This window comes from Epinephelus fuscoguttatus, linkage group LG8 (genome assembly GCF_011397635.1).
Source record: "Epinephelus fuscoguttatus linkage group LG8, E.fuscoguttatus.final_Chr_v1".
Classification (NCBI taxonomy): Eukaryota; Metazoa; Chordata; class Actinopteri; order Perciformes; family Serranidae; genus Epinephelus; species Epinephelus fuscoguttatus.
The window spans coordinates 15,058,605-15,081,938 of NC_064759.1; the positions used below are offsets into that span (position 1 = coordinate 15,058,605).

Sequence of the window (23,334 nt, forward strand, 5' to 3'; positions counted from 1 at the left end):
AGTATAGTATGTTGTCCAAAATCGTGGAAAAAGTCACAGTATAGTATGTCGTCCAAAATCATGAAAAAAAGTCATAGTATAGTATGTCGTCAAAACTCACGAAAAAACGTCATAGTATAAGATATGGTCCAGAATAATGAAAAAACATAGTATTGTATGTAGTCCAGAATAATGAAAAAACGTCATAGTATAGTATGTCATCCAAAATCGTGAAAAAACGTCATGGTATAGTATGTCGTCAGAAATCATGAAAAACGTCATAGTATTGTATGTGGTCCAGAATAATGAAAAAATGTCATAGTATAGTATGTAGTCCAAAATCATGAAAAAACGTCATGGTATAGTATGTTGTCCAAAATCGTGAAAAAAGTCATAGTATAGGATGTAGTCCCAAATCATGAAAAAACGTCATAGTATAGTATGTTGTCCAAAATCGTGAAAAAACGTCATAGTATTTTATGTGGTCCAGAATAATGAAAAAATGTCATAGTATAGTATGTAGTCCAAATTGAGAAAAAAAGTCATTGTACAGTATGTCATCCAAAATCACGAAAAAACGTCATTGTATAGTATGTCGTCAGAAATCATGAAAAAAGTCATAGTATGTAGTCCAAATTGAGAAAAAAAGTCATTGTATAGTATGTCATCCAAAATCATGAAAAAACGTCATAGTATAGTATGTCGTCAGAAATCATGAAAAAAGTCATAGCATAGTATGTCGTCCAAAATCATGAAAAAAAGTCATAGTATTGTTTGTCATCCAATATCATGAATAACGTCATAGTATAGTATGTCGTCAGAAATCATTAAAAAAAAGTCATAGCGTAGTATGTCGTCCAATATCATGAAAAACGTCATAGTATAGTATGTTGTCAGAAATCATGAAAAAAGTCATAGTATAGTATGTCGTCAGAAATCATGAAAAAAAGTCATAGTATAGTATGTCCTCCAAAATCACGAAAAAACGTCATAGTATAGTATGTTGTCCAAAATCGTGAAAAAACGTCATAGTATTTTATATGGTCCAGAATAATGAAAAAATGTCATAGTATAGTATGTAGTCCAAATTGAGAAAAAAAAGTCATTGTATAATATGTCGTCCAAAATCATGAGACAACATCATAGTATAGTATGTCGTCAAAAATCATGAAAAAACGTCATTGTATTGTATGTGGTCCAGAATAATTAAAAAACGTCATAGTATAAGATGTTGTCAAAAATCGTTAAAAAAAGTCATAGTATAGTATGTCGTCCAAAATCATGAAAAAACGTCATTGTATTTTTATTAAAAAAAATCATAAAAGTCATAGTCTTCTGTGTCCTTAGAGCTGAATATAACGTACAGTAATACAGTATACATCTTATACAATAATAAGTACAGTACGTCAGGAGAAATGGCATTATGATGCCATAGTTTAGTTTGCCTTGAGAATACAATCAAACAACCACAGAATAAGAATCAGCTTTAATGAGCAAGTTTTTGTTCACATACAAGGAATTTCACTTTGGTTTCATGGGATGTTTCAATTCTTTTAACTCCCTACACTGAATGCAAACTGCCATATGTACAGAGAGTACTGCATCCATCCTACTCCAGCCTTGCACTCTCCCACTGCTGCAGTGTTCTATCTTTCTGAATGAGGATCAATGGGGAGGCACTGCCCAGAATGACAATGACCATCACCACAGCTTTACATTCACCACTAGAGGGAGATAATGTATTTGCAATCCTCACTGCAGCATGAGGCCTGGGGAGGGCTGCTAATAACATTTAATAGGTCTCTTGTCAGGCAGCCCGGATGTCCTGATCTATAAGAGAGGCAGGGTCAGTTTTACATGTTCCCTCTGGTGGATAATATGGCTCCGGCAGCCCGGGAGAGCTGCTGTTTCATCTGTGCCCTCCGGGAACAGCAGGGTAGAGAGAGTGATGCATCAGTGGCCCTGCTGCTGGGTTTTGTGCACTGGGGCGCAGCGATGCAGATGGAGATGGGCAGTATAGAGCTGACACAGGACATGTCAGGGATTTGTTGCTTTCCTGTAACTGTTTTACAGTCACAGTCCCAGGTGGACACAGCTTATTGCATCTATTGCTGCTGACCAAGACGGAGTGCTCATGTGAACTGACTTCAGTGTGAAGGGAAAGACCAGAGACAGCAACTTCACTTGGTTTCTGGATGGATTTAGACACAACAAGCAGCTCTACCTTAAGAAAGAGGAAGATACGATTCCTAAGCATTTTATAATTACATACATTTACCTGCTATGGCACATAATACGTTTTAAATTTCTTTATTTGCACAGGAAAATGTCAAACAGATGACTTTTGTATGATGTTAAGGAGGATATCTTAAGTTAGGACCCCTATATCTGACTAAAAATCGATGTGTGTGTGTGTGAGGTCTTGGAAAGACATACTAAAAAAATAATATACATTTCTTACATAAATAAAGAAGCCAATGGGATGACAAGATTTGGTAAGGTTGCTAAAAATGCATTTTTGGAGAATATTTTGTGGAAAATGTCCTCTCCCATATTTTTAGAGTGCTTTTCAAGACAAAACACAAAATAATAGACTACAGTAAAATACACACATCATTCACACATTAAAAGCCATTTTAAAAAGATGTGTTTTGAGAAATGATTTGAACCGGGAGAGGTCAGTGCGGTCTCAAATGTATTTAGGGAGTGTTACAGAGGGAGGGGGCCAGGTTTGATGCTTGGTCCTGTTGTTGTAATATATGGATGTCATATCACATAAAAAAAAATCTAATGGGAGTACCTTTAGTGGGTGTGAAACAGCCCCATCGTTAGGACATTGTCATCAACTACAGGGCCTGATAAATTATGCCATCAACTGAATGAAACCGCTCGGACACGGCTCCAGTCTGCTCCATCTACATAATTAACTGTGAATGTCATCACCGGCCGGCTGAATAAAAGTGTGCTGCGGCCGGGTGGGTGGACGTGGGCGGAAGCATAAAAGAAGAAAAGACATCATGTAAATTCAGTTTTTAATCAACATTTGAAAACAAATTGGACAAATGAAAGACTGTTTTTGCTTTTTTATAAACTAGATGTGTGTGTGTTGTTTTTTTTTAAGGTTTTTAAATCATTTAAGAAATCACATTTTTTTTCCAGAGAAAAAAAAAAGAAATTAACTGACAACAGTGACACTGAGAAAGCAGATTTCAGAAAGTAAGGAGTAACATCTCAAAAGTGTTATCACTGACACAGTCTCTCTTCAGCGCTGTCTTAAGCAAACCAAAATGAAAGCATAGTCTCAAGCCCGTACAGTGTGAACATGTGGTCCTCAGAGAATCAAGGGCAGAAGATGAGGGAGATGAGAGAAAAGCAGATGTACATACAGTGTTTAACATCCAAACAACGACCTCTTAGATGTAGTGAAAAACCACTACCGTAATAAAATAATAAACGCTTGACACTAAAATGTGACATGATTTTTTCATTGTAGAAATTTAATAGGGTGTATGACAGGAAGTCTTCAGTCTGCAGGCTTTAATTTATGACTCTCTAGAGAGCCCAGTTGCAGTGTTATTCTTTAGTGTGGACGAAACATCGCTTATCAATTTATCTACTTAGTCATTTAAACAAATTAGGCTGGCAGTCGGCAGAACAAAGAGAAAGTTGTGTGGTTTTGGTTTCACCTTGTGGCACAACATGAGTCGTGGGTATTAGTCACGTGTTTATTTGGTCTTGTCAAAGAGGTGAGACGTTGCACAAAAAATAACAACCGGGTCCAAAACATCTTACACCCAAAATCTGCTGGGAAACAAGGGAAAATGAAAACTAGTGATGCAAGACCAAAGAACAAGACATCTATAAACATACAGACATCATTGACACAGGGGGCAAGCCGAATTCTTTTTTTCCCTTAGCGAATTGACATGTAATAACATTAAGGCTTTTTGGTAAGGAAGATAAAAATCCCCTGTTAAATACCAATCTGTTTGCCTCTCCCCATCTTCCTTTGTTTATTTCCTCTTGAATTAAATCAGGACTGAACTGCTGAGACAAAAACAACCTCACCTGTTAAAAGCTGTGCACAAAAGATGGACGTGAAAAAAAAAGTTACAGAAAATAGAAAAGGAAAAGAGAAACTGGCGTAACGTTCTTTTTCTGCAGCTTGTGTTATTCTGCGGCCTGAATACAAGGTGATGTTACAGCTCAAATCAGTGAAGCTACACACAGTATTGAAACAATTACAGTTGACATTCAGATAAAGTCCAATTAGACAACATATTCTCTAACAATCGTCCTGAGGGGGGCAGCAATCTGATGAGAAATGAAACAACATGGAGAAATGAAAAAAGAGAAGTCTCCTCTCACCCTTTCTAATGATGGTGGTAAAACGGAAGTGGATGTTACAACTACTGAGTATCTAGATTAGATGGTCAAACAAAAATGCCCTCATCTTCCTCCCCATCTCCCTCTCTCGAATAAACACTCCTGTTTTCTCCACCCTTCCTCCCCATCACAATAGTCCAGTTAGTTCCCTACTGCAGCTCCTTCCTAATGTACTTAAAACAGGCTACCTCCATTTAAATACAAACCTTAAAGTGGGGCACCCCCCTCCCACCCAACATGACGTCCCTGTCTCACAAAGTATAAAAATTGTTGACCCCACCCTGGACCTATTATTACACACATTTCTCAAAAATCTTTGACTTCCCCACCCACCCAGCTACACCCTCACCACCCAAATCTAGCCCCCTCTGTAGTGGACTGAATATAAACCCTCCCAATTCATCTCCGTCACCAATCCAAATATCTGTTTTAAATGCTGGACATTTCAAGTAGATCTCAAATGATAAATTGGGTACCACCAAAGCCATCTGTCAAACAACTAATACTCCCAGATCTACCTGAAACGTTGCTCTGCCAAATTCATCAGGGGGCCGATTTTGAAATGGGCGATACATGTAACCTCCCTCCCTCCCCATCCCTCCCCTCATCCCATCTTTTCTTCATGCCTCCTCTACCAGAAGTCCCGGCGGTGGTAAGCGTCTGGATCGCAGTATTTGGTCACCACCACCCTGTTGGCAAACTTCCTTCCTGTCAGCCCCTGCATGGCCTTCTGGGAGTCAAAAACGGACATGAACTCCACAAAGATCTACAAAGAGAGGGGGGAAAAAGAGATTACAATGAGGCCTGAGGGTTTATCAGCATGTAACACTGGTTCTCAAACTTTTTACAACACGTACCACCTCAGACAATATTAAACTCCACAAGTGCCACTGTTATGATTGACATTAAAATACAGTGGAGTAGGACTACCTCACACAGGTTTCATCAGCTCACACAGGAGGCAGGTTTTTAAGAAGACTTTTTAGCCCTTTTTAAACAGGAACTATGCAAATTTGCAGGAAAGCCCAATCAGTCTTTTTTCAGCATTGGCAGTCTAAAAACAAAATCGGGGAGTGCGGCAAAATGATGCCTACCTACTTTTGTGTATACAGAATGCACCTTTTTCGGGGCAATGGGGGGCGTGAGCAAGTAGCAAAACGAGTAGCTCAGCATGCGACGTAAACAGTGACATGGAAGGGAAGCCGCGGCTGGTCAGTCCTTCGGTGATTCTCTCATAAGTCAGCTCATTCTTCACTGTTCCCGTCATCTAACGGTTAATGGCCTCTTCGTTTGCGAGGACAAGGAGGGCGCACAATTCCTTGTCTCCCCAGTTGCTCATCTTTACAGTGTCTGTCAGGTTTGCGTTTCCCTCTTGCTACTAGCTGCTCGCTAATTCCTGCTATCAGCTGTTTCCTGTTTATCCACTGCCAGTGGGTCGCACGTGTGGCGTCATCAACAGTTCCTCCCACAAGTCTTTAACAGCCCCTCCCGTTGCGGAAGGCCGCCTCGGTCTGTTTAAACTAAAAGGGTTCCGCCAATATGACTACCCTATGCCTGCAAAACGGCCCAACATTCACGGAAAATCTGGCAGTGTAAAAGGGGCTTTTTATAGAGGTTACTCAAGTCACTATTTGCCGCTAGAGGTGCTGTGGAGACTCCACTGCTCACGTAGCCACGAGCACAATTCACTGTCGTCTCATTCAGTTTCAGAAAGGTTGCTCAAAATTTTCAGTCTTATTTGCACTTCTCTTGCTAATTATTCCTGTCTGTGTGAACGCCGCTGTTACTGAACGTCCCAAACATCCAACTGAGCCTCGTTAAAATTTTAAAAAACACAAAATGCTTTCTCCACTTTCATTCATATAAAAACGGCCCAGTCTGATTGAGCAACATAATTCTGACTCGGGTACATTATGATTTAATCAATCATTTTATTTCATTCTTATAATGTACACTTGACCTGTATAGAGGGCGCTTAAGTCTTGAAATAGACCCATGTAGAGCTGCTCAGCACTAGTCATCATTATTGGCCAATCTAAAGGCTGGAAAACATTCCCAGATTTTATCCCAATTCATTTCAGAATTGTATTTAGTGTTGCTGAAAATATAAAGTATTTGTTCCATACATTCAGTTGAGAAATTCAAGTATCTATTGAGAAACATTTGTTCACAAATCTTCCAATTTAACAAAATCATTCTTTTAGCAGCTAAGAAGGCTGAGCTTAGAGTTTCCCTGTCATCTGTTGACCTTCACTGTGCAGCCCTATACCCTTACCAACAGCAGGACAAGGAGAGGGGTTGATATTTATTATTACTGAAGTCAAATGAAACACTTCTGTCCAAAAGGACGTCACTACAGGGCAGTGCCACAGCACATGAATCAAAGTTCCCACTTGACCACAACCATGCCAGCAGAGCTCAGCGGAGCCTGGGGTCTATTTCTCTGAGACTGGAGGGAGTAAAATGTGCTCAGTGTTGGATTTTCATTTGTACAACTCTGTATCTGACTGACTTGGTAATTACTGCAGGGTACCTCCATATTCTTTCCCATTCTGCCTGTGAGAGTGAAACGTCTAAGTCGTGTTTCCACTGTGAGGGAGTCCAAATGAGTACTGAGTGAGTACTGTACCTCTGTCTGATGCAAAACATCTGAATTGTTCATCGGCCTCAAACCTGCAGTCCAAGTATTCTTTGAGAGAATTTAATTCAATTGGGGATACTATAAGACGGTATCTGTGTTCAGGTTATACCTCTTCTAAAGCTCCTCAAAGGTTAAAATCACTCCATTTTCAATGGTTTGTGAAATTTCTGTGATGTTTCGTTGCTGCCATACATAATTGAATAGCAGATTCCCTGCTGCTTTAAAGGCTGTATTGTACTAAAATTGATATGATGCTATGCCAGCTCTTGTGATGCCCATTTTTTAAAATAGATTTTTAAAATTATATCACATAAGAACTTAATAATACCAGGCAACCAACCCCGATTCTATCCTTTTTATAGCACCAATGTAAAGGATACCTGGCATTACATGCAAGATAATACAGATACATATCTGGGACTCCAAAAAACCCTCTATCTCTCGGGAGAGATAATTTTTCTGAGTAACTCTAGGCTTTTGGTCCTTCCACAAAAAAGAAAACATTTTGTTAATGTTATCAAACCAAGGTTTTGAAAGATAAAATAGCTCAGAAGACAATAAAAAAATTCAATATTAGGTTCATCTTGAGCACTTCAGCTCTGCCCCGTAAGGATAGAAGCAGGGTAGACCACCTTCTCAGGTCCTTAGCCATAGCATGTAGTAAAGGCTCTGAATTCAAAGCTGGACCAAGATCTGTAACATATGACCAGTGATTTAAAAGGCATGGCTTCATTTTTGGTTCAATTTATTTTATAGCTAGAGGACTGCCAAATGATTTAACAATTTCTAAGACTTTTGGAATGGAGTGTTAAGGGTTAGACAAAGTCAACATAGTATCATCGGCGTATATGTTTAATTGGTTCAACAATAATGGAGACAAGGGACAACCTTGGCTGGTGGAGCGTTCAAGTTAAAAGGTGTCAAAACCATGCCATTGCTCTTAACTGATGAAATGGCTTCATAATATAATGCTCTTATCCATGGTAATCACCTCTGACCAAAACCATATCTGTACAGTGAATAAAACAGGTAAAGCCACTCTATTTGGTCAAACGATTTCTCCACATCCACTCCGCTACTACTGAACGCTGGAGAGCTCTGGACATAGGCATAATTTGCAGATGCCTCCTCTTATTATTGGATAGGCGCCACCCCGGGATAAAACCTACTTGATCAAGGTGAATTAGATTGGATGTAACTTTTTCTAAGCGTTTCGCTAATATTTTAGCAAATAGTTTGTAATCATTATGAAGCAAACTTAAAGGCATGTAGTTGTTTGTGTCCAAATGGTCTCTCCCTGGTTTGGGCAACAATGATATAATAGCTGTTCGCATTGCTTACGTGCAACATCATGATGTCAACAAAGAAACAGTGGGGAGATTTCTTTCATTTATAAAATTCTGTAGTATAACCACTCACTCTTGGTGAATCCCATTTGCTGAACATTCAATAGTGTTAAGAATCTCTACCTCTGAAACGGGGGCCTCTAATGTTGCTTTTTCTGGTTCATCTAATTTTGGTACGGGTAGATTCACAAAGAAATTGATAAAAATTCAGATTTGTATAGTGATGAGAAAATGTCCAAAAGGTATCATTGATCACCTCCTGATCACTTGTGATGGTACCACTACTCTCCATTAAAGTAGCAATCGAGTGCTCCTGTTCGAGTTTTTTCCAATTGGTATGCCGCCATTTTCCCTGCCTTTCCCCCATTTTCATGATATTTGCTTCTTAATTTATATCATGCAAAAGCACACTCTTCATGCACCATTGCCTGTGTCTCTGCTCTTGCCAAAAGCAGTTCCTGTTTTAGACAACGGTTATTTGCATCCCCCATATGTATCAACTCCTTTGTAGCTTGTTTTTGTAACTGGTTTATGTACTTGAATTTAGAGACAGGGCAGAATGATACAAAAGGGACACAGGCATTTATATAAAGAAAAGAGGCTGCCTCTGCAGCCACTTCTGTAGCTCCTCCCGTGCCATTTCAGGTGTGTTATACATCAACTTTACTCCACTGATGGTGAATCAGGTTGGTTATGATATTCCAAACCTCAGGTTTTGCTTCTTCAGCTCCTCTATTCATTAATTATATTTTGCATGTTGTCTCTGCACCTCCGCTGATATAGCTTGCCAAATGTAGAAAGGCTGCCCTTTCCAAGAGGACGATATTTTTTCTTTACTGCGGTAAGGATCTTCTGCCTGTCACTCCATCTCAAAGGGTGCACTATGATCAGATGAGGTGGATCCTCTGTGTCTGGGTGCGGTCACGAGGCAAGGTAGAAGTTCTTTCGCACCCAAGTCCAGTGCATAATGAAATATGCGGTTCAGTAGCCCAATCAGATCCCCTACTTCCCTATCTTCCTTCAGTCCCATTATTCTGATGTTATGTATTCTGCTGCGAGATTCAAGGTCTTTAACCCGATAGCAGAGATTTGTAACTTGCTTGGATAATTCCTTAACCAGAGCATTTTCCTTTCCCAAGTCATCTTCCACATCACCTGTGTTCCACCGCTTTTAAATTCTCTGGATAAGTTTCGAATGGTCGAGTTAATCTTCTCGAGTTTAACATTAGGGCTTCTTGGTTGCTTTGGAAAGTACTGGTTAAACATTTCGTCCATGTTGGAGCCTCCTTACTTGTGTCAGTGCCCTGAGTCTTCCCTTCACTCACATCCTTCACTCCCTTCACACCTGTGTTCTTTGAAGAATACCCAACTTTCCTTCTTTGTCTTGTTACCTGGTCTTGAGACATCCGCTTGATAAAGCCGTTCAACTTATTTTTTGGTTTGCTACTTGTCTTTTAAATGTTTCAAGCATAAATTTTCCAGTCTGGTGAGTCAAGAATCTTACGAAAACACCATCGTCATCTGTCCGTAGTCAGGTGATTCCTCACACTGCCATGTAACATAATTTTTCATGACTTGCAACTCAGGACAAATCTAACTAAGGATGATCAAATTAAATAAAGCAGTTACTACCTTGCCAGTCCCAGGCACCTCCAGGCCGTCCACAGGTCGAGGTATCTCAATGCTCTTAACTTGGCCGTATTTGCTGCACTCGTCCCTGACGTCCTCCACAATCTCCTCATATTCCTCATCATCCAGCAGCTCCTCTGGGGCCACCATGTTCATCAGACACAGCACCTCAGTGGGCAGGCCACCCATCTGAGTCACTGAGCTGTTCAGACCTGGCACCTGCAGCGTCACTGGGGTCTGATTTATACTTGTCTGCAAGTACAGACAGAAAAGTTAGGACAGGGTCAGTGGCATAATTTACATAACAACGTGCTACTATTATTATGACATCTTCAATGTCATTCAATGTAGACATAATAAAGGTGAAAAAGAGGATGTGTCATATTTAACTGCTGACTGCTGCTGTGACTTTTAAGAAACCCCTTACAGTGCTGGCTCACATGAATAAAAAAACATTTTCTCTCTTATGTCTACATAGCGTTCGTGTTATTTACCACTATGTACCACTAAAAGGGAGAAAATGATTTAATTTGTGATTAAAGTGAAACCACAGCCTTCATTATATGACTTCACATCCATCTTCTCCCTGCTTTAATCATCTAGCTGTATTTAATAATTTACTGATGGTTCAGAGTGTGTGAATAAAGTGCGCCATGTCCCCGAGTCGTTTATCTACAAATAACAGTGGTGCTTCATCAAATTTCAGGCTGCTTTCTGCGATACCATAATGCACATAATTAATAATGAATGATAAATGTTAGCAATAGTTTGTGCTGTAGCTGCTAACAATAAAGCGAGTGGTTACTAGTTTTAAAGCCAGGGACTGTGGATTAAACTTTCATATGCAACACACTGGAACCGACCAAGATTACGGTACTTGACAGCTGATGCTTATGCAAAATATTTTCTTGGACTACTTTGCAAACATAAGCTTGCTGACCAGGAAAAGTTTTACATGTATACTTGTTAGCAGTGTGCCAGAGAGTGTGGCAGATATATTTGCAGAGTAGATTTCGTCAGCAATGTGTCTTTATCCAATTTAGCAACTCTAAAAGAGCATCCAGCCTCCCACCACCCTGCTGTCATCTGTCCAGCCTTTGGACACTCACCAGAGTGGCGTTCTTGGATCCCACACTGGCTCTCTGCACCAGGAGCTTCTTGTCTCCCAGCTGCATGCCGTTCAACCCAGCAATAGCCTGTAACAATACCAAGGTTTTAAGTTATCCTTTCAAAAGCCATACGGTTTAAAATGACAATGTAGTCTTTGGATAGTATGTTTAAAATTGTCTTTTTTTCTGTAGCATTGGCTACCTGGTCATTAAGGTTGACATCAACATATTCACAAAAGGCATATCCTTTAGATAAGCCTGTAGCACTGTCCTTCACCAGGTTGAAGGCCTTCAGGGGGCCAAATGACGTCAGCAACTCTTTCACCTGAAACACACAAGACAAAAGAGTCACAGAAGGTTTGGAGAATTTCAGAAAGTTTCACTGACTTCAGGCGTTTCCATCAGGTGAACAAAACAGACCAAAGTGTAATATTGCCTTTAATGGCAGTCAGAGTTACAGTTTTATATCTTTCATTAGTTGTTATTTTCTACTAATCTTTGTCGTTAATTCACTTTAATTTTAGTTAGTTTACAGAGTATGTTTGCTTGTATCTCTGCTTGTGTTCAGTTTTATTCTTATTTCAGGTAACTAAAATGTTTTTTCTCACCTTGTTTTAGTTGGCTATAACAACCTTGCTGCATGCATAAAAGCATCATTTTGTCTTTCTTCTCTTTTTACAGGACAATACAGAACTCAGTGTGTATGACATGGTCGACTTTCATACTAATCTAATCTACTAATACTAATTGCCATGGTTAAGGAGGTCAATACTGTTTTGGAAGGAAATATAAATGTGTTGGGCAGTATGAGTGTCGTACATTAGCTGTCCAATGCAGAAATACTGACCTGGTCATCATTCAGGTAGTTGGGCAAGCCGCCTATGAAGAGCTTATGAGCAGAGTCAGGTACCACTGTGGACACCACACCTGCAGGAGACATGAAGACAACAGTAAAAAACATGAACAGGGAAGCACAGAGAGCAAGCTCCTGTGATGAATGTATTTTTGAATACTCATGAATTATGCCACAAGTACTTAGGGGTTAAAAACCATTAAGTGGCTGTGTACCAGGCACATAGACACTGGGGTTCTCGCTCATGCCGGGCAAGGGCTGGTAATCGTGGGGACGACGAATCTTGAGACTCTGGCCTTGAAAGATGATGCCATCAAAGGCCATTGCCTGTGTTGTTTCGTCCACTGAACGAAACTACACAGAGACATAATTAAAGGTGATTACATTATAAATTGCTACATTAAACCCAAAGAGGACACATGATATGTTTATAGAAATATTATCTCACCTCAAGGAAGGCAAAATTCTTATCCTGGTTGATCTGTACTGCAAGGACAGGGTTCCCAGGGGCCTGAGTAAGACCACCCAAACGCATCTGGGCATTGAAGAAGTCCATCATGGACTCCTATGCAGAAGATGAAAATGAATGAAATGGATGAAATAGGATGAAGAGGATGAAAAAGTCATATTAAGAAACCTAACAGGCTTATAACCTTCGACTCAAAAGCCAAATGCTGTCCTGTTCCTCACCTCTGTGATACCAAAGGGGATGTTGCCCACGTAAAGCCGGCGGGCCTGCCGGGTCATCTGGCTGCCCACAACAGGGACAGGGGTGGGAGTAACAGCCAGGCCATCTGGAGTCATGGTCGGCAGGAGGGCTGTGGCTGGGATCTGGCCCGCAGCTGGAGAGCAAAGCCGAAGACAGGAAACATTCAATCTAATCACATTTTTCACAACAATCATACAGTAACTTGATGAGCATATTACTGATGTACTGCAGTAAGGTAGCATATGGGCATCAATTTCTTAACTGTAAAACTAGGACAGTGGAAAGTGGGATGTTACCTTGCATGGCTTTGTACTGCATGGGAGTGATGTGTTCAAAACCAGGTGGAGGGACATCCCAGTACTTCTTCACCTTGTTCTTCTTCTTCTCACGGTGTGGAGAACGGCTGTTGGAGAAACAGAAGGTGAAATAAAAGACGCACCATCAACATGTAACAGACATCTCTCATTAGCTCAGCAGTAAACTACTAGATGTGATGATGAGTCATGTCTTCAAAAAGTACACAACAAAATGTAGTCACTTTGGGGGGGATTGCATCAATAAAAACTTTGTAAACATGATGGGAAAGGGGATAAAGGGACACAAAACCCCACCCAGGCAGATGTTTACACAATGAGCCAATACTACAAAGAATCAGAGGCAGGTCATTAAATTGCAGTTGTTGCAGTAATGCACAAACCAGCTTTGTGTTAGTTTGCTGTATTACCTTCCAGCTTTGTCCTGGGGGAAGCTGGATGGTGAGCTGAAATGACATTGGAAGGGTTTCACATTTCTCTGAAATCAATTATGACATTCACCAACATTTCTACTTCACAAAATTAGAACCTGCTTTTCTATGACCCTCACCAAATACTAAAAAAGCTCTTATGAGCCTCTGCAATTTGTGTACTTCAAAAACCGGTGCATTCAGTGAGCCTCGCAGCTGACGTGTAATACCATTTGTGAACAACTAATGATGCAATGAAAGCAGAAATTATATCCTCAAAAATACACAGCAGCTGCAAAGGGGAGGGGTCAAATTTTACATCTGCTCACACTGAGTGACCACCACTGACTTGTTTTAAATTGAGAAACAAGGTGTAGGGTGAGGCCAGAGGTCACATTCACAGTCAACCTGAACAAGCCTTAAAAAAGTCCACGTTAGGAAGAATGCATTCACTAAAGAGATATAGCTTCAAACTGTTAAAAGTCAGCCTCTATTAAATTCATTAACTAATTCAATTATCCAACACTGACCAATACTAGATTTACAAAAAGCACATTATTTGAAAGATATAATTCTCAACACTTCTAATCACCAAAAAGACATACAGGTGCTATGTGTCAAAAAGCGATCATGTTTCCCTGACAACAGACAGGATTGTCACATTGGTAGGTATTATCAGCAGTTTTGGCAGTATTGTAGGAAGAGCTTGCACACATATGAAAATGTTCCCACAGCCACAAGCCTAAACAGATTTTTATCAAACAATGCAACTCAGACTCATCACGATGAGACAATCACACACGCAATGCTCGGCTGCATGTGTCAAAGACATCTGAGATAATGCGACACCAGAGTGAATATGCAAATTACAAAGCCATTTGTGTCACAGGAGTTCTATTAATACCAGTATGCGTGATTTATGATTCCAGGGTGGATCTTAAATTCTTCATAAAACCATTTTGAGTTAGTCTTGATGTTCTGTGTTAAATTATCAAGAATATAAAAAGAGGTTACAGCAGCTGTTGCTTTGTGTATTCAAGAGCTTGTCCCATAAGCTGGAGGCAAAATTACTACAATGTCATTAACACCTGTGACAAAGGGCTTTGGGACAGAGAACATAAAAATAACATCATCCAAAATAGACTCTATGAAAGTCAATTTGTTAGTGAAATAATAGGAATAATATTTCACAGGCTTATATGCAGTTAATTTTCAGTAGCAGCCGACCAGCTCATCTGAAGCCAGTCTAAACCAATCACTGTGATCTACAGCCTCACGTTACAGTCACAACTTGCTGCAGACACCTGTCAAGCTTTGTGAATTTACACTGGGGCCGAGATTGGTATCTGCCAGTGAAATTGAGACGACATCAACCCCCAAATTTTGAATGGATGACAGGAACGGGCTTGTGAGGACAGGACTTAAATTTGCTTGCATTAGCTTGAATTTGGAATTTGCAGCCACCTACAACACAGTAGGCCACTGGTTCAATGCCAAGACCAAGTCGAGGGCGTGGAGAAGACATGCTGGTATGGCAATAAGGCACGTCTGTGTGCACACTCAGAGTGATGCCGAACCTGTAAAAATGCGTGCATGCTTGTATACATCTACAGCTAACTGTGAAAGATGCTAGCTTCTTTAAATTAAAATGGTCAAAATCGTTCTTTGTGATAGCGTATGCCTGACTGAAAGACACAATTTCTACCCAGTGGTAATTACACAAACTGCTAGAAGGAAGACTACATGATGATGCAACGTTGGTTTTCACAGTTCTTTGGTCCAGGTCTAAGTTTATAAGAGGCACTAACCTGCGTCTGTGTCTGCGCTCCTTACTGTCCCCACGGCGATCCCTGCTGCGTCTGTCCCTGTCTCTGCTCCTCCTTTTCCTCTCTCTGCTACGGCTGCGGGAGGAGGACCGGCGGTGGTGGCGGTTCTCTTTGTCCCTTTCAGCTGTGGAAATGAAGGGCTTATTAACTTACAGAACAGTATATAATATGTAATACCCACTTACCAGTCAGAGGAAGGATAAAAACATAGCAATAACACAGCATGGCAATATAGTAATCATAAATACCAACATCTGTCATAATACACATCCCAAAGAATCTAGTAATACCCAAGAGCCCAGTGTTTTATATTCTCTTAGACTGCAATCACATATGCAATAAGTGACACAGCTAAGTATGAATCTAACCTCAACTCAGTTCATATGGTGATCCTAGAATTGGTATTGGTAAACTACAAGTAAGCAATTTTATAACAAGACTACAGCTTACATGTGAGTGCAATGCTGAATGGATTAGTTACCAAGAAATGCAATGTGTCCTCTGAATTTGAAATAAAAACTAAATAAAAAAAACATAGTATGAATTTGGTTTTAAGTGCCACAATGTGTAATTTGCCCAGCTCATAGCCAAGCGTTGACTACTACCTTGGAACAGTGTATTGAGTGTAAATGTAGATCTGGGTTAAACTGAGCTTAATATGGGATAAGAGTCAAGGCGGTTGGTGACGTTACCGCCTGTGTGTGAGAAAGCTGAAGGCGATAATAGGTAAACAGCACTGGAAATTTTCGCTGGACGCAACAGCTGCAACGGATGAATGCTACCAGCCCCAGTCATTCAGTCAGCTGGTACAGGCAGTTGGACTACCATGACATAGACTGCCCCTGCCTTAAGGAAACAATGCAAGAAATCCTTACGTTACAACACCAGCTACAGCTATTAGGATTTCACAGAAGGTTATTGACATACGCAATAATTAGTCAGACAGAATGACCTGATGAGATACATCACATTTGAAATGATAAAAAAAATGTAGGCTAATAATTTAGCTAACAGTGCTCCAGTAAATAGTCATATCCACGATTAGCTTAAATGAAAGCAGCGATTACAATAAAACTAGCCGCTACCGTTTTATATTTCTGATGTGAAAGAGGTTCATTTACCTTGTTTGTTTTCAGAGAGCTGTCTTTCGAATTCGTCGAAGTCCGACATCTCTGTGGGATGAAGGCTGCTACGCTTTCAGCGACTGCGTTGTTCAGTTGGCGGTGGCTAGCTTAAGCTAGCAACAAAGTGAACAACACTTTCAAAAGCAAGTGCCCCGTAGATGTAAGTTAGCTCGACTAAGTTTGCTTCACCTAACGGCCTATTTAACAACAGAACTTACAAAAATCGTTAACCAGCACGCACATCAGCCGTGTGGTGTATATTTACAACGTAACAGACAGAATCATTGAGAAAGAAAACGTGTTCGCATGGGTTAGCCTGCTAACGTTAGCTAACTAGCTTGTAGCAAAGTCCAGAAGAATAGGCCTCCTGCTCCAGACACTAGTGTGGACGCTCGTTAGCTCGTTAGCTTGCTAGCTGCTGCGAAAGACGGATGAATGAGACTCGTTTCCACGCTAAATGCAGGTCCCAGGGGGTCACTGGTCCACAAGGCGCAATTGTTTGACTATATAAGTCAAATGCATGCGCTTTTAAATGTTTAAAGGCTAGTGCAAACAATTAAGATTTCGGTATGCCCGCTTTTTTGCTCCGTCTCCCAGGAACCCCGTGACACCGGAAGTTGATGAATGACAGGTTTCCGGTGAGTGAAAAAGGACGCTATGGAGCTAATACTCCATCCGTCAGGGTCACACGGTAGATAAAAGAAGTTTCCTCTTCAGCCCCCTTCTTTATTCTTTTCACAGCTAAATAAAGTCTCATTAACTACTGCTAAAGTTTTTGTTTTTATTTATTCACTTTATTTTTTGTAACGTTGGAGCCCCATTTTAATTTGCAGGTCACCAGTTTTGACCATAGACTGTATAAAAATATTTTGACAGATCAAGATGGCTCCCTAACTTTGGGGTTGGACTCTTGAATGCATCTTATGAGAAGAGACGATACATACATATATAAATAACATTAAAACCATTGACAGAGGACATGAATGATACTGACCATCTCATCACAATGCCATGCTCTGCTGGGGAAACCTTTGGTCCTGGCATTCATGCAGATGCCACTTGAAGCACTTCACTCATCCAAACACTGCTGCGGACCATCCCCATGCACCCCTCCCCCTCATGGCAATAACACTCCTCAATGGCAGTGCCACCCCTCCAGCAGAACATGCACCATGCCTCACCACAAATAATGCTCAGCAATGGCCCGAGGAACAAGACAACATGTGCGAGGCATCAACCTGGCCTCCACATTCCCCAGATCCCAATCTGATCGAGCATCTGTGGGACGTGCCAGTACCCCATCTCACAACCGACAGGTGTCAAAGGATCAGCCGCCAAGGCCCTAGTGCCAAACTCCAAAGCACACCCCAGGAGGTCCCATTTCCATTCCTTGACATGTCAGAGCCACGTCCGATCCACAAAGGCCCCACTGTGGATCAGGGGTACCTCTGAGGTACTGACACGTCTCACAAATGCTCAGTGATATTGAGATCTGGGGAATTTGGAGGCCAGGTCAATGCGTTGAGCTCTCTGTCACTTTCTTTGGGCCACTCCTGACCAGTTTTTGCAGTGAAGCATGGCGTATTGCTCTGCTTGGGGGCCACTGCCATCAAGGTGCATTGTTGCCATTGGGGGGTGTACTAGGTCCACAGCAGCGTTTGGGTGGGTGCTGCGTGTCAAGTGGTATCCATATAAATGCCAGGAGCCAAAAGTTTCCCAGCAGAAAATTGCATTGTAACAAGACCATCAATGTTATTCACTTCACCTGCCAGTGGTTTTAATGTTTTGGCTGATAGGTGTATATATACACACACACACAGTTGCACGCCGATCAGCCAACTCATTAAGGCCACTGGACCTAGATCCAAAGTGAGGCCTCCCTGGATCATATTTGGCCCGGACCGACCTGTCAAGGATGCCCCATGGTGTCTGGCAGCAGGGCGTTGGCGGCAGATCCTTTGAGTCCTGCAGTGGGTTGTGAGGTGGGGTGCCAGCACATCCCACGGATGCTCTCACAGATGGGGGTATGGGGAAATTGGAGGCCAGTTGGATCCCTTGAGCTCTTTGTCATGTTCTTCAGGCCATTTGTGGTGTGGCATGGTGCATTGTCCTGCTGGGGGGGCACTGCCATCAGGGAGAGTTATTGCCATGTATATATATATTTATATATACACAGTGCACTGCTGTTCATTGGATTTACTGACATTTAAAGATGTTAGCACACACTGGGTTTATCAAACTAACTAAAAAAACCACAAGCCTTATGTGATATCAGTATTGACCTTGAAGGATACAATTCTGACTACATTTTTTACAGGAGAAACTGTAAGTTACATAATAAAGTGCTCAAAGGAAAGCTACATTGTCTCTAAGCAGAAACACCACTCACAGCATAATGTAGTTGCCCAGTTCCTAATGCTTAAAAGAGAAAACATTCTATTTGCATTTTGTATGAGCCCGTGGCTGCCCTGTCTGCCACACTCTCCTACAGACAGACAAAACCATACAACACTTTACTCCCCAATGGATATCACAGATGAATAAATCTACATTTTTTAATCAATCAAATGCCTTATTGGGATTAGTGCCTTAATATACATTTAGTGAAGGATAGCCATTGTTTCAGTGAGATACACATTTCACTCAACATACATGAATATGAGACATAGAAACGAGACAGATTATTGTTTCAAACATTGTACCCTGGTATGATTTTGCAAAGTTTAGCAGCTGCACAACACCGTGCACCGCTTGCCTTTAAGCCATACAAACAATCAGACACTGAATGTGTGTAATTTCCACAGATTGGAGCACCTCTATTTTTACTCTTAAGAAAAATGTTTTAGGAAATTTTAAACCAAGAATCACTGTATTCCACTGTTCCCTTATCTGATTTAATATAAGAGATCTCATAATTTCACTGTACCGGTATAAACACCACACATTATTGTACAATATAATCAACAGTCTGCTGCTTTGAGAATTATAGATTTTGACCTCTATAAACTACAAACCATCAATGAGTTATTATTTTTACATGCATTTGTAGTGGGAAGCAATAATAGATCCTCTGTAGGCACAAGCTAGTTGCTTTGCTGATGCCGTAACTCACACTATAAAATTGTTTGTGTGATTAATGCCCAGTTTTTCCCACACAGAACCGGAAGTTACACAAAGTTACAAATAGCTAATATAGTAAATGCTCTGTGCTGTTTTACAAAAGGTATAATTGTCACAAAAGCATTACAGCAAGAGCCCCAATAAGAGAAGCGTAAGAAGTGACATTTACTGTGTTTTAGTGCAGATCATTTACAAAAAGGTTTGGTACAACCCTTAGTGGAACATCAGAGTAATGCAGCAGTATTCTTGTTAAAACTGGGCTAAAGTGAGTCAAACACACACAATATTACCAACATATGTGTCTGTCTTTGATTTTTATCTAAGAGACGTGAATCTTGTTGCAAGAAGTATGTTACTGTCAGAAATGCATCTGCAGCTAATGTTGGACTTGTCTTTACTGTAGTCTGTATGGGCCTTCTCTTCAGGGTGTTCAGGAAGTGAAAGTGGTCCAAAACTGTTGCTTGTCTCACACGAGGAGATCACATAATTGCTTTAAGGCAAGTGAAAACGGTTGAGGATATAATGACAATGCTAAAAATGATCTAACAAAGACACACAGAGCAATATAAACAAAACGAAATGTCGATGACTTCTTAAAAATACAGTATAACTCTACAAAATCTATTAAGTGCAACATAATTTTAACATACACAGACATTGTGATTGACAGCTACCATATTTTTGGGATCATGTCATAATTGCACACATAAAGTGATAAAAATGGCTACACTTAAAAATCATTTACACTGTCAGGAGCTGAAATGATCGAGACAATCAATTAATGAACTACCAACCACAAGCTGATCCAGATGTTCGGGTTAGAAAAGATCAATGTATCTCTGCAAAGGCTGAAACATGAATGAGCTAAGTTGGTTACACTCTATAATCCCAATCGTAAAGACACACTCATGTCCAGAAATTCTGAATCACAGACATGCCACGTTCGCTCTTTGAGCAATGAGAACCATTTTTTTCCCTTTCGGACTGCAGCGGACACTCCCACATCCTCTGTATTACTGGAACAATGGTGATAGATTTGTCAAAGAAAGTGACATCATATTGATAATAAAAAGTGAGATGCTAAAAGTTTGTCTGAAAAACAAAGGAGCTCAGCTGCAGTTCATATGTTTTCCAGAGACGTCCCATTCCTCTGTCCTTCTCTGCTCAGTGTCTAAACCTGTAGGAGATGGGCAGGAGCAGGTTATTCTTCTTCAGGGCCTGCACCCTGCTAAGTGTCTCCTCATCCAGGGCCGTGTAGCAGCGCCGGGCATAGTCCAGCAGCTTCTCCTTGGATGGGTCGAACTCGCCCACCTCTGCCACCTTTTCTGGGGCCACTAGTAGCAGCTCAGCGATGGGTGTGGTGGAAGCCACCGTGTTGCGGTCCACACCGTGGATTTGGAAGGCTTTCGACATATTTTTCAGACGCTGGTATGTTAGCAGGATCTTCTTGTAGCGAAACAGCACTCCAGCAGCGTCTTTCACTGAAGAAGAATGTACAAGAGAATTAGCCACAGCAGTCTTATAACAGACTTATGCAGGATTTTTCTCCTTCCCTTACCTCTCTGCCTCTCTCTAGGGGCTCGGAAGACCCGTCTTCTCTTTAGTTGGTGTCTGTTGCTGTTAATGGTGTCTTGCATTACATCTTCCCCTGATATCAACTCCTCCTCCTCGAGGTAGCCCTCCTGCTCCAAGTACTCATCAGATTCTCCCAAGAGTGAAAGTGACTCTAATGAGAACATAAAAAATTCCCTCAGCAAACATCACAAGCTGAAAGAAATCAACAAAGGTGATGGGTAGCTTTGTACCATTTGCATTACCTGGACCCATGTTGCTATGCCCACTCATTTCATTCATGGATGACCTTGCAGCACTGTTGCTGTTGCCGCTGCTCCCGCTGGCTGTGGTGTTGGGAGTACTATGGCTATGGCCTTGCAAGAGGGCCTGGGATTGTGTAGAGTTGAACAGAGCATTTATAGAGGCAAGCTGAGTGGTTAGTGGATTGGAGACATTGTTTTTGGAAGGCACCATGGTTGGAGGGCCAGGCCTTCGCTGGATAAACTGACGTGAGGGAAAATGCTGAGACTCCGTCTTCTGTTGCTCTAGGAAGAGAAGAAAGATGTAAGATGAAATACATACTGTATTTATTTTATTGTAGTGCATAAATCTTTGTTTTTACCAGCAGGACGATCTTCCTCTCTTCTTGCCCTCCAGTTGAATCGTCTGGATTCATAACCTACCAAGACAAATACCAAGAGGTAAGAATTTGTTTTCCATCCTTAGAGACTTGCCTTGGGAAGTTCTGTTCCTGATCAACTTATACTCCAAACGTTTGTCAAACAGGTTATCATCTCACACCTGTCTTCTGTCCTCACCATTACTGTACTGGCTCTGACTCTGCTCCTGTCCCTGGCTCTTTGTGGAAAAGATGAAGCGGTCCAGCTGGCAACGGAGGAAGTCCCTCTCCTCCTCCAAGTCCTCAATCCTTTTCTGCAGCCAAGAGTTTTTCTCCAGAGAGATCTGTAGCTGGGTCCGCAGGTTGGTGATCACCATGTATGAGTTGTTTACTGGAGACGGGCCAGCAGATGGGGGTGACTCTGAGGAGGACAGACAGGATAATTTGGGAAATCACCAATGCTGTGCATCAAGAAGAATGAAATCATCGTAGAGATTGAAAAAGTGAACTTTCTGGTAGTGATTCTGACATTCACCATCAAAGTTCTGATCACTTTGATTGAAAAAACCTTGCTGCTCAAAGTTGCTCTCCTCATAGGGAATGGCAATTTCATAGGCATCCTCATTTTTGGGAGCTGAACAGGAGGAAATATGCACAGTGTTAATCAAGTACCTGACCTACAGCTGTATGCTTGAACATCATGTGTATTTGCAGTTTTTAAGAGCTTACTCTGCAGGTGGAGTGAGCCTGCGTGACTCTTGGATGTGGAAGCAGCATCACTCCTGTTTCCGTCCTCCATCTCACAACGTTACACACCAGACAACATGAACAATGAGAAATTAGTTACTGAAGAGGTCACTGGGACATTTCACACTTATGCACCGACTCTACAAATGCCTTCGTTACATAAATATAGTGCTTATGCTCACATTTGTTTACAAAAGGTAACGTTACAAGCTTTCCCTATGTGTCTAGTCGTGTTTAATACAAGCCCACACATCCAGCACACCATAGCTAATTTTATTATAACCCTCTCTGCTCATGCACGCATTAACTGACACAGTAAAACTGGATGTGTTGCTCAAATATAAGTTTGTAGCAGTCAGGCACAGTGCTCACACTATGGAAGCTTCCTAACATTATAGTTAGCTTCGCACTACGTTAGCCTCGCTTAACGCTAGCAAGAATTTAGCTGCGAATATAAAATTACAATTCCTTCCTTTCTGTACACTTTAGTGTTTAACTCCGCCATTCGGACATTACTACAGTCTCCATGCTACCAATATATTGTGCAGAAATTGGTACATACCACTTTACGTTTGTAATAACTTAATCGTGCACATGTAATAAGACGTTATTACTCTGTCATATCTCCATTCACCAGTTCGACTGCTAGCTAACAAGCTAACAATAACAATTACCGATGTTTTCTTTTTTTATCACTGTCTTGCGTCATTTCCGGTTTTAATGAAATCACCGGATGAGCGTCTTCACTAAATAAAATAAAAATAAAATTAAAAAAAAGTCCCGTAGAGGCTTTGTTTGTAAAGTTACTATAGCTCAATATAGTATTTAAAGCGACGAGTCTTTTAAAACATGTATTTAAATAATACGCAAAAGAAAAAAATATATATTTTGTTTGGTAAAGTTACACATTCTGGAGCAATTTTGCTTAAAATATGCAACGTTATATAAATATGTAAATAATAAAATTA

The 23,334-nt window shown here is 40.9% G+C and overlaps 2 protein-coding genes across 7 annotated transcripts; both read right to left on the reverse strand.

Annotated features, from left to right (window-relative positions):
• Positions 1–2,993: 2,993 nt before the first annotated feature.
• On the reverse strand, positions 2,994–16,947 carry u2af2a (U2 small nuclear RNA auxiliary factor 2a). 4 transcript variants are annotated; one of them, XM_049583735.1, is made up of 12 exons: positions 16,324–16,947; positions 15,185–15,326; positions 13,377–13,412; positions 12,949–13,055; positions 12,634–12,785; positions 12,392–12,508; positions 12,159–12,297; positions 11,938–12,017; positions 11,293–11,415; positions 11,091–11,177; positions 9,985–10,233; positions 2,994–5,131 (listed from the first exon to the last, which is right to left on the reverse strand). In XM_049583735.1, the coding sequence occupies exons 1-12, from the start codon at positions 16,370–16,372 to the stop codon at positions 4,997–4,999; spliced, it is 1,416 nt and encodes a 471-aa protein (XP_049439692.1). In that variant the 5' UTR covers positions 16,373–16,947; the 3' UTR covers positions 2,994–4,996. The 4 variants fall into 4 exon arrangements, with proteins under 4 accessions (XP_049439692.1, XP_049439691.1, XP_049439694.1 ...); XM_049583734.1 differs by having other exon boundaries at positions 12,141–12,297; XM_049583737.1 differs by lacking the exon at positions 13,377–13,412.
• A 1,855-nt stretch (positions 16,948–18,802) lies between these two features.
• ccdc106a (coiled-coil domain containing 106a) lies at positions 18,803–23,059 on the reverse strand. 3 transcript variants are annotated; one of them, XM_049583281.1, is made up of 8 exons: positions 23,041–23,059; positions 22,349–22,418; positions 22,155–22,253; positions 21,819–22,040; positions 21,623–21,679; positions 21,264–21,545; positions 21,005–21,172; positions 18,803–20,927 (listed from the first exon to the last, which is right to left on the reverse strand). In XM_049583281.1, the coding sequence occupies exons 2-8, from the start codon at positions 22,416–22,418 to the stop codon at positions 20,611–20,613; spliced, it is 1,215 nt and encodes a 404-aa protein (XP_049439238.1). In that variant the 5' UTR covers positions 23,041–23,059; the 3' UTR covers positions 18,803–20,610. The 3 variants fall into 3 exon arrangements, with proteins under 3 accessions (XP_049439238.1, XP_049439237.1, XP_049439236.1); XM_049583280.1 differs by having other exon boundaries at positions 22,349–22,425; positions 22,929–23,042; XM_049583279.1 differs by having other exon boundaries at positions 18,804–20,927; positions 22,929–23,057.
• Between the last annotated feature and the right edge of the window lie 275 nt (positions 23,060–23,334).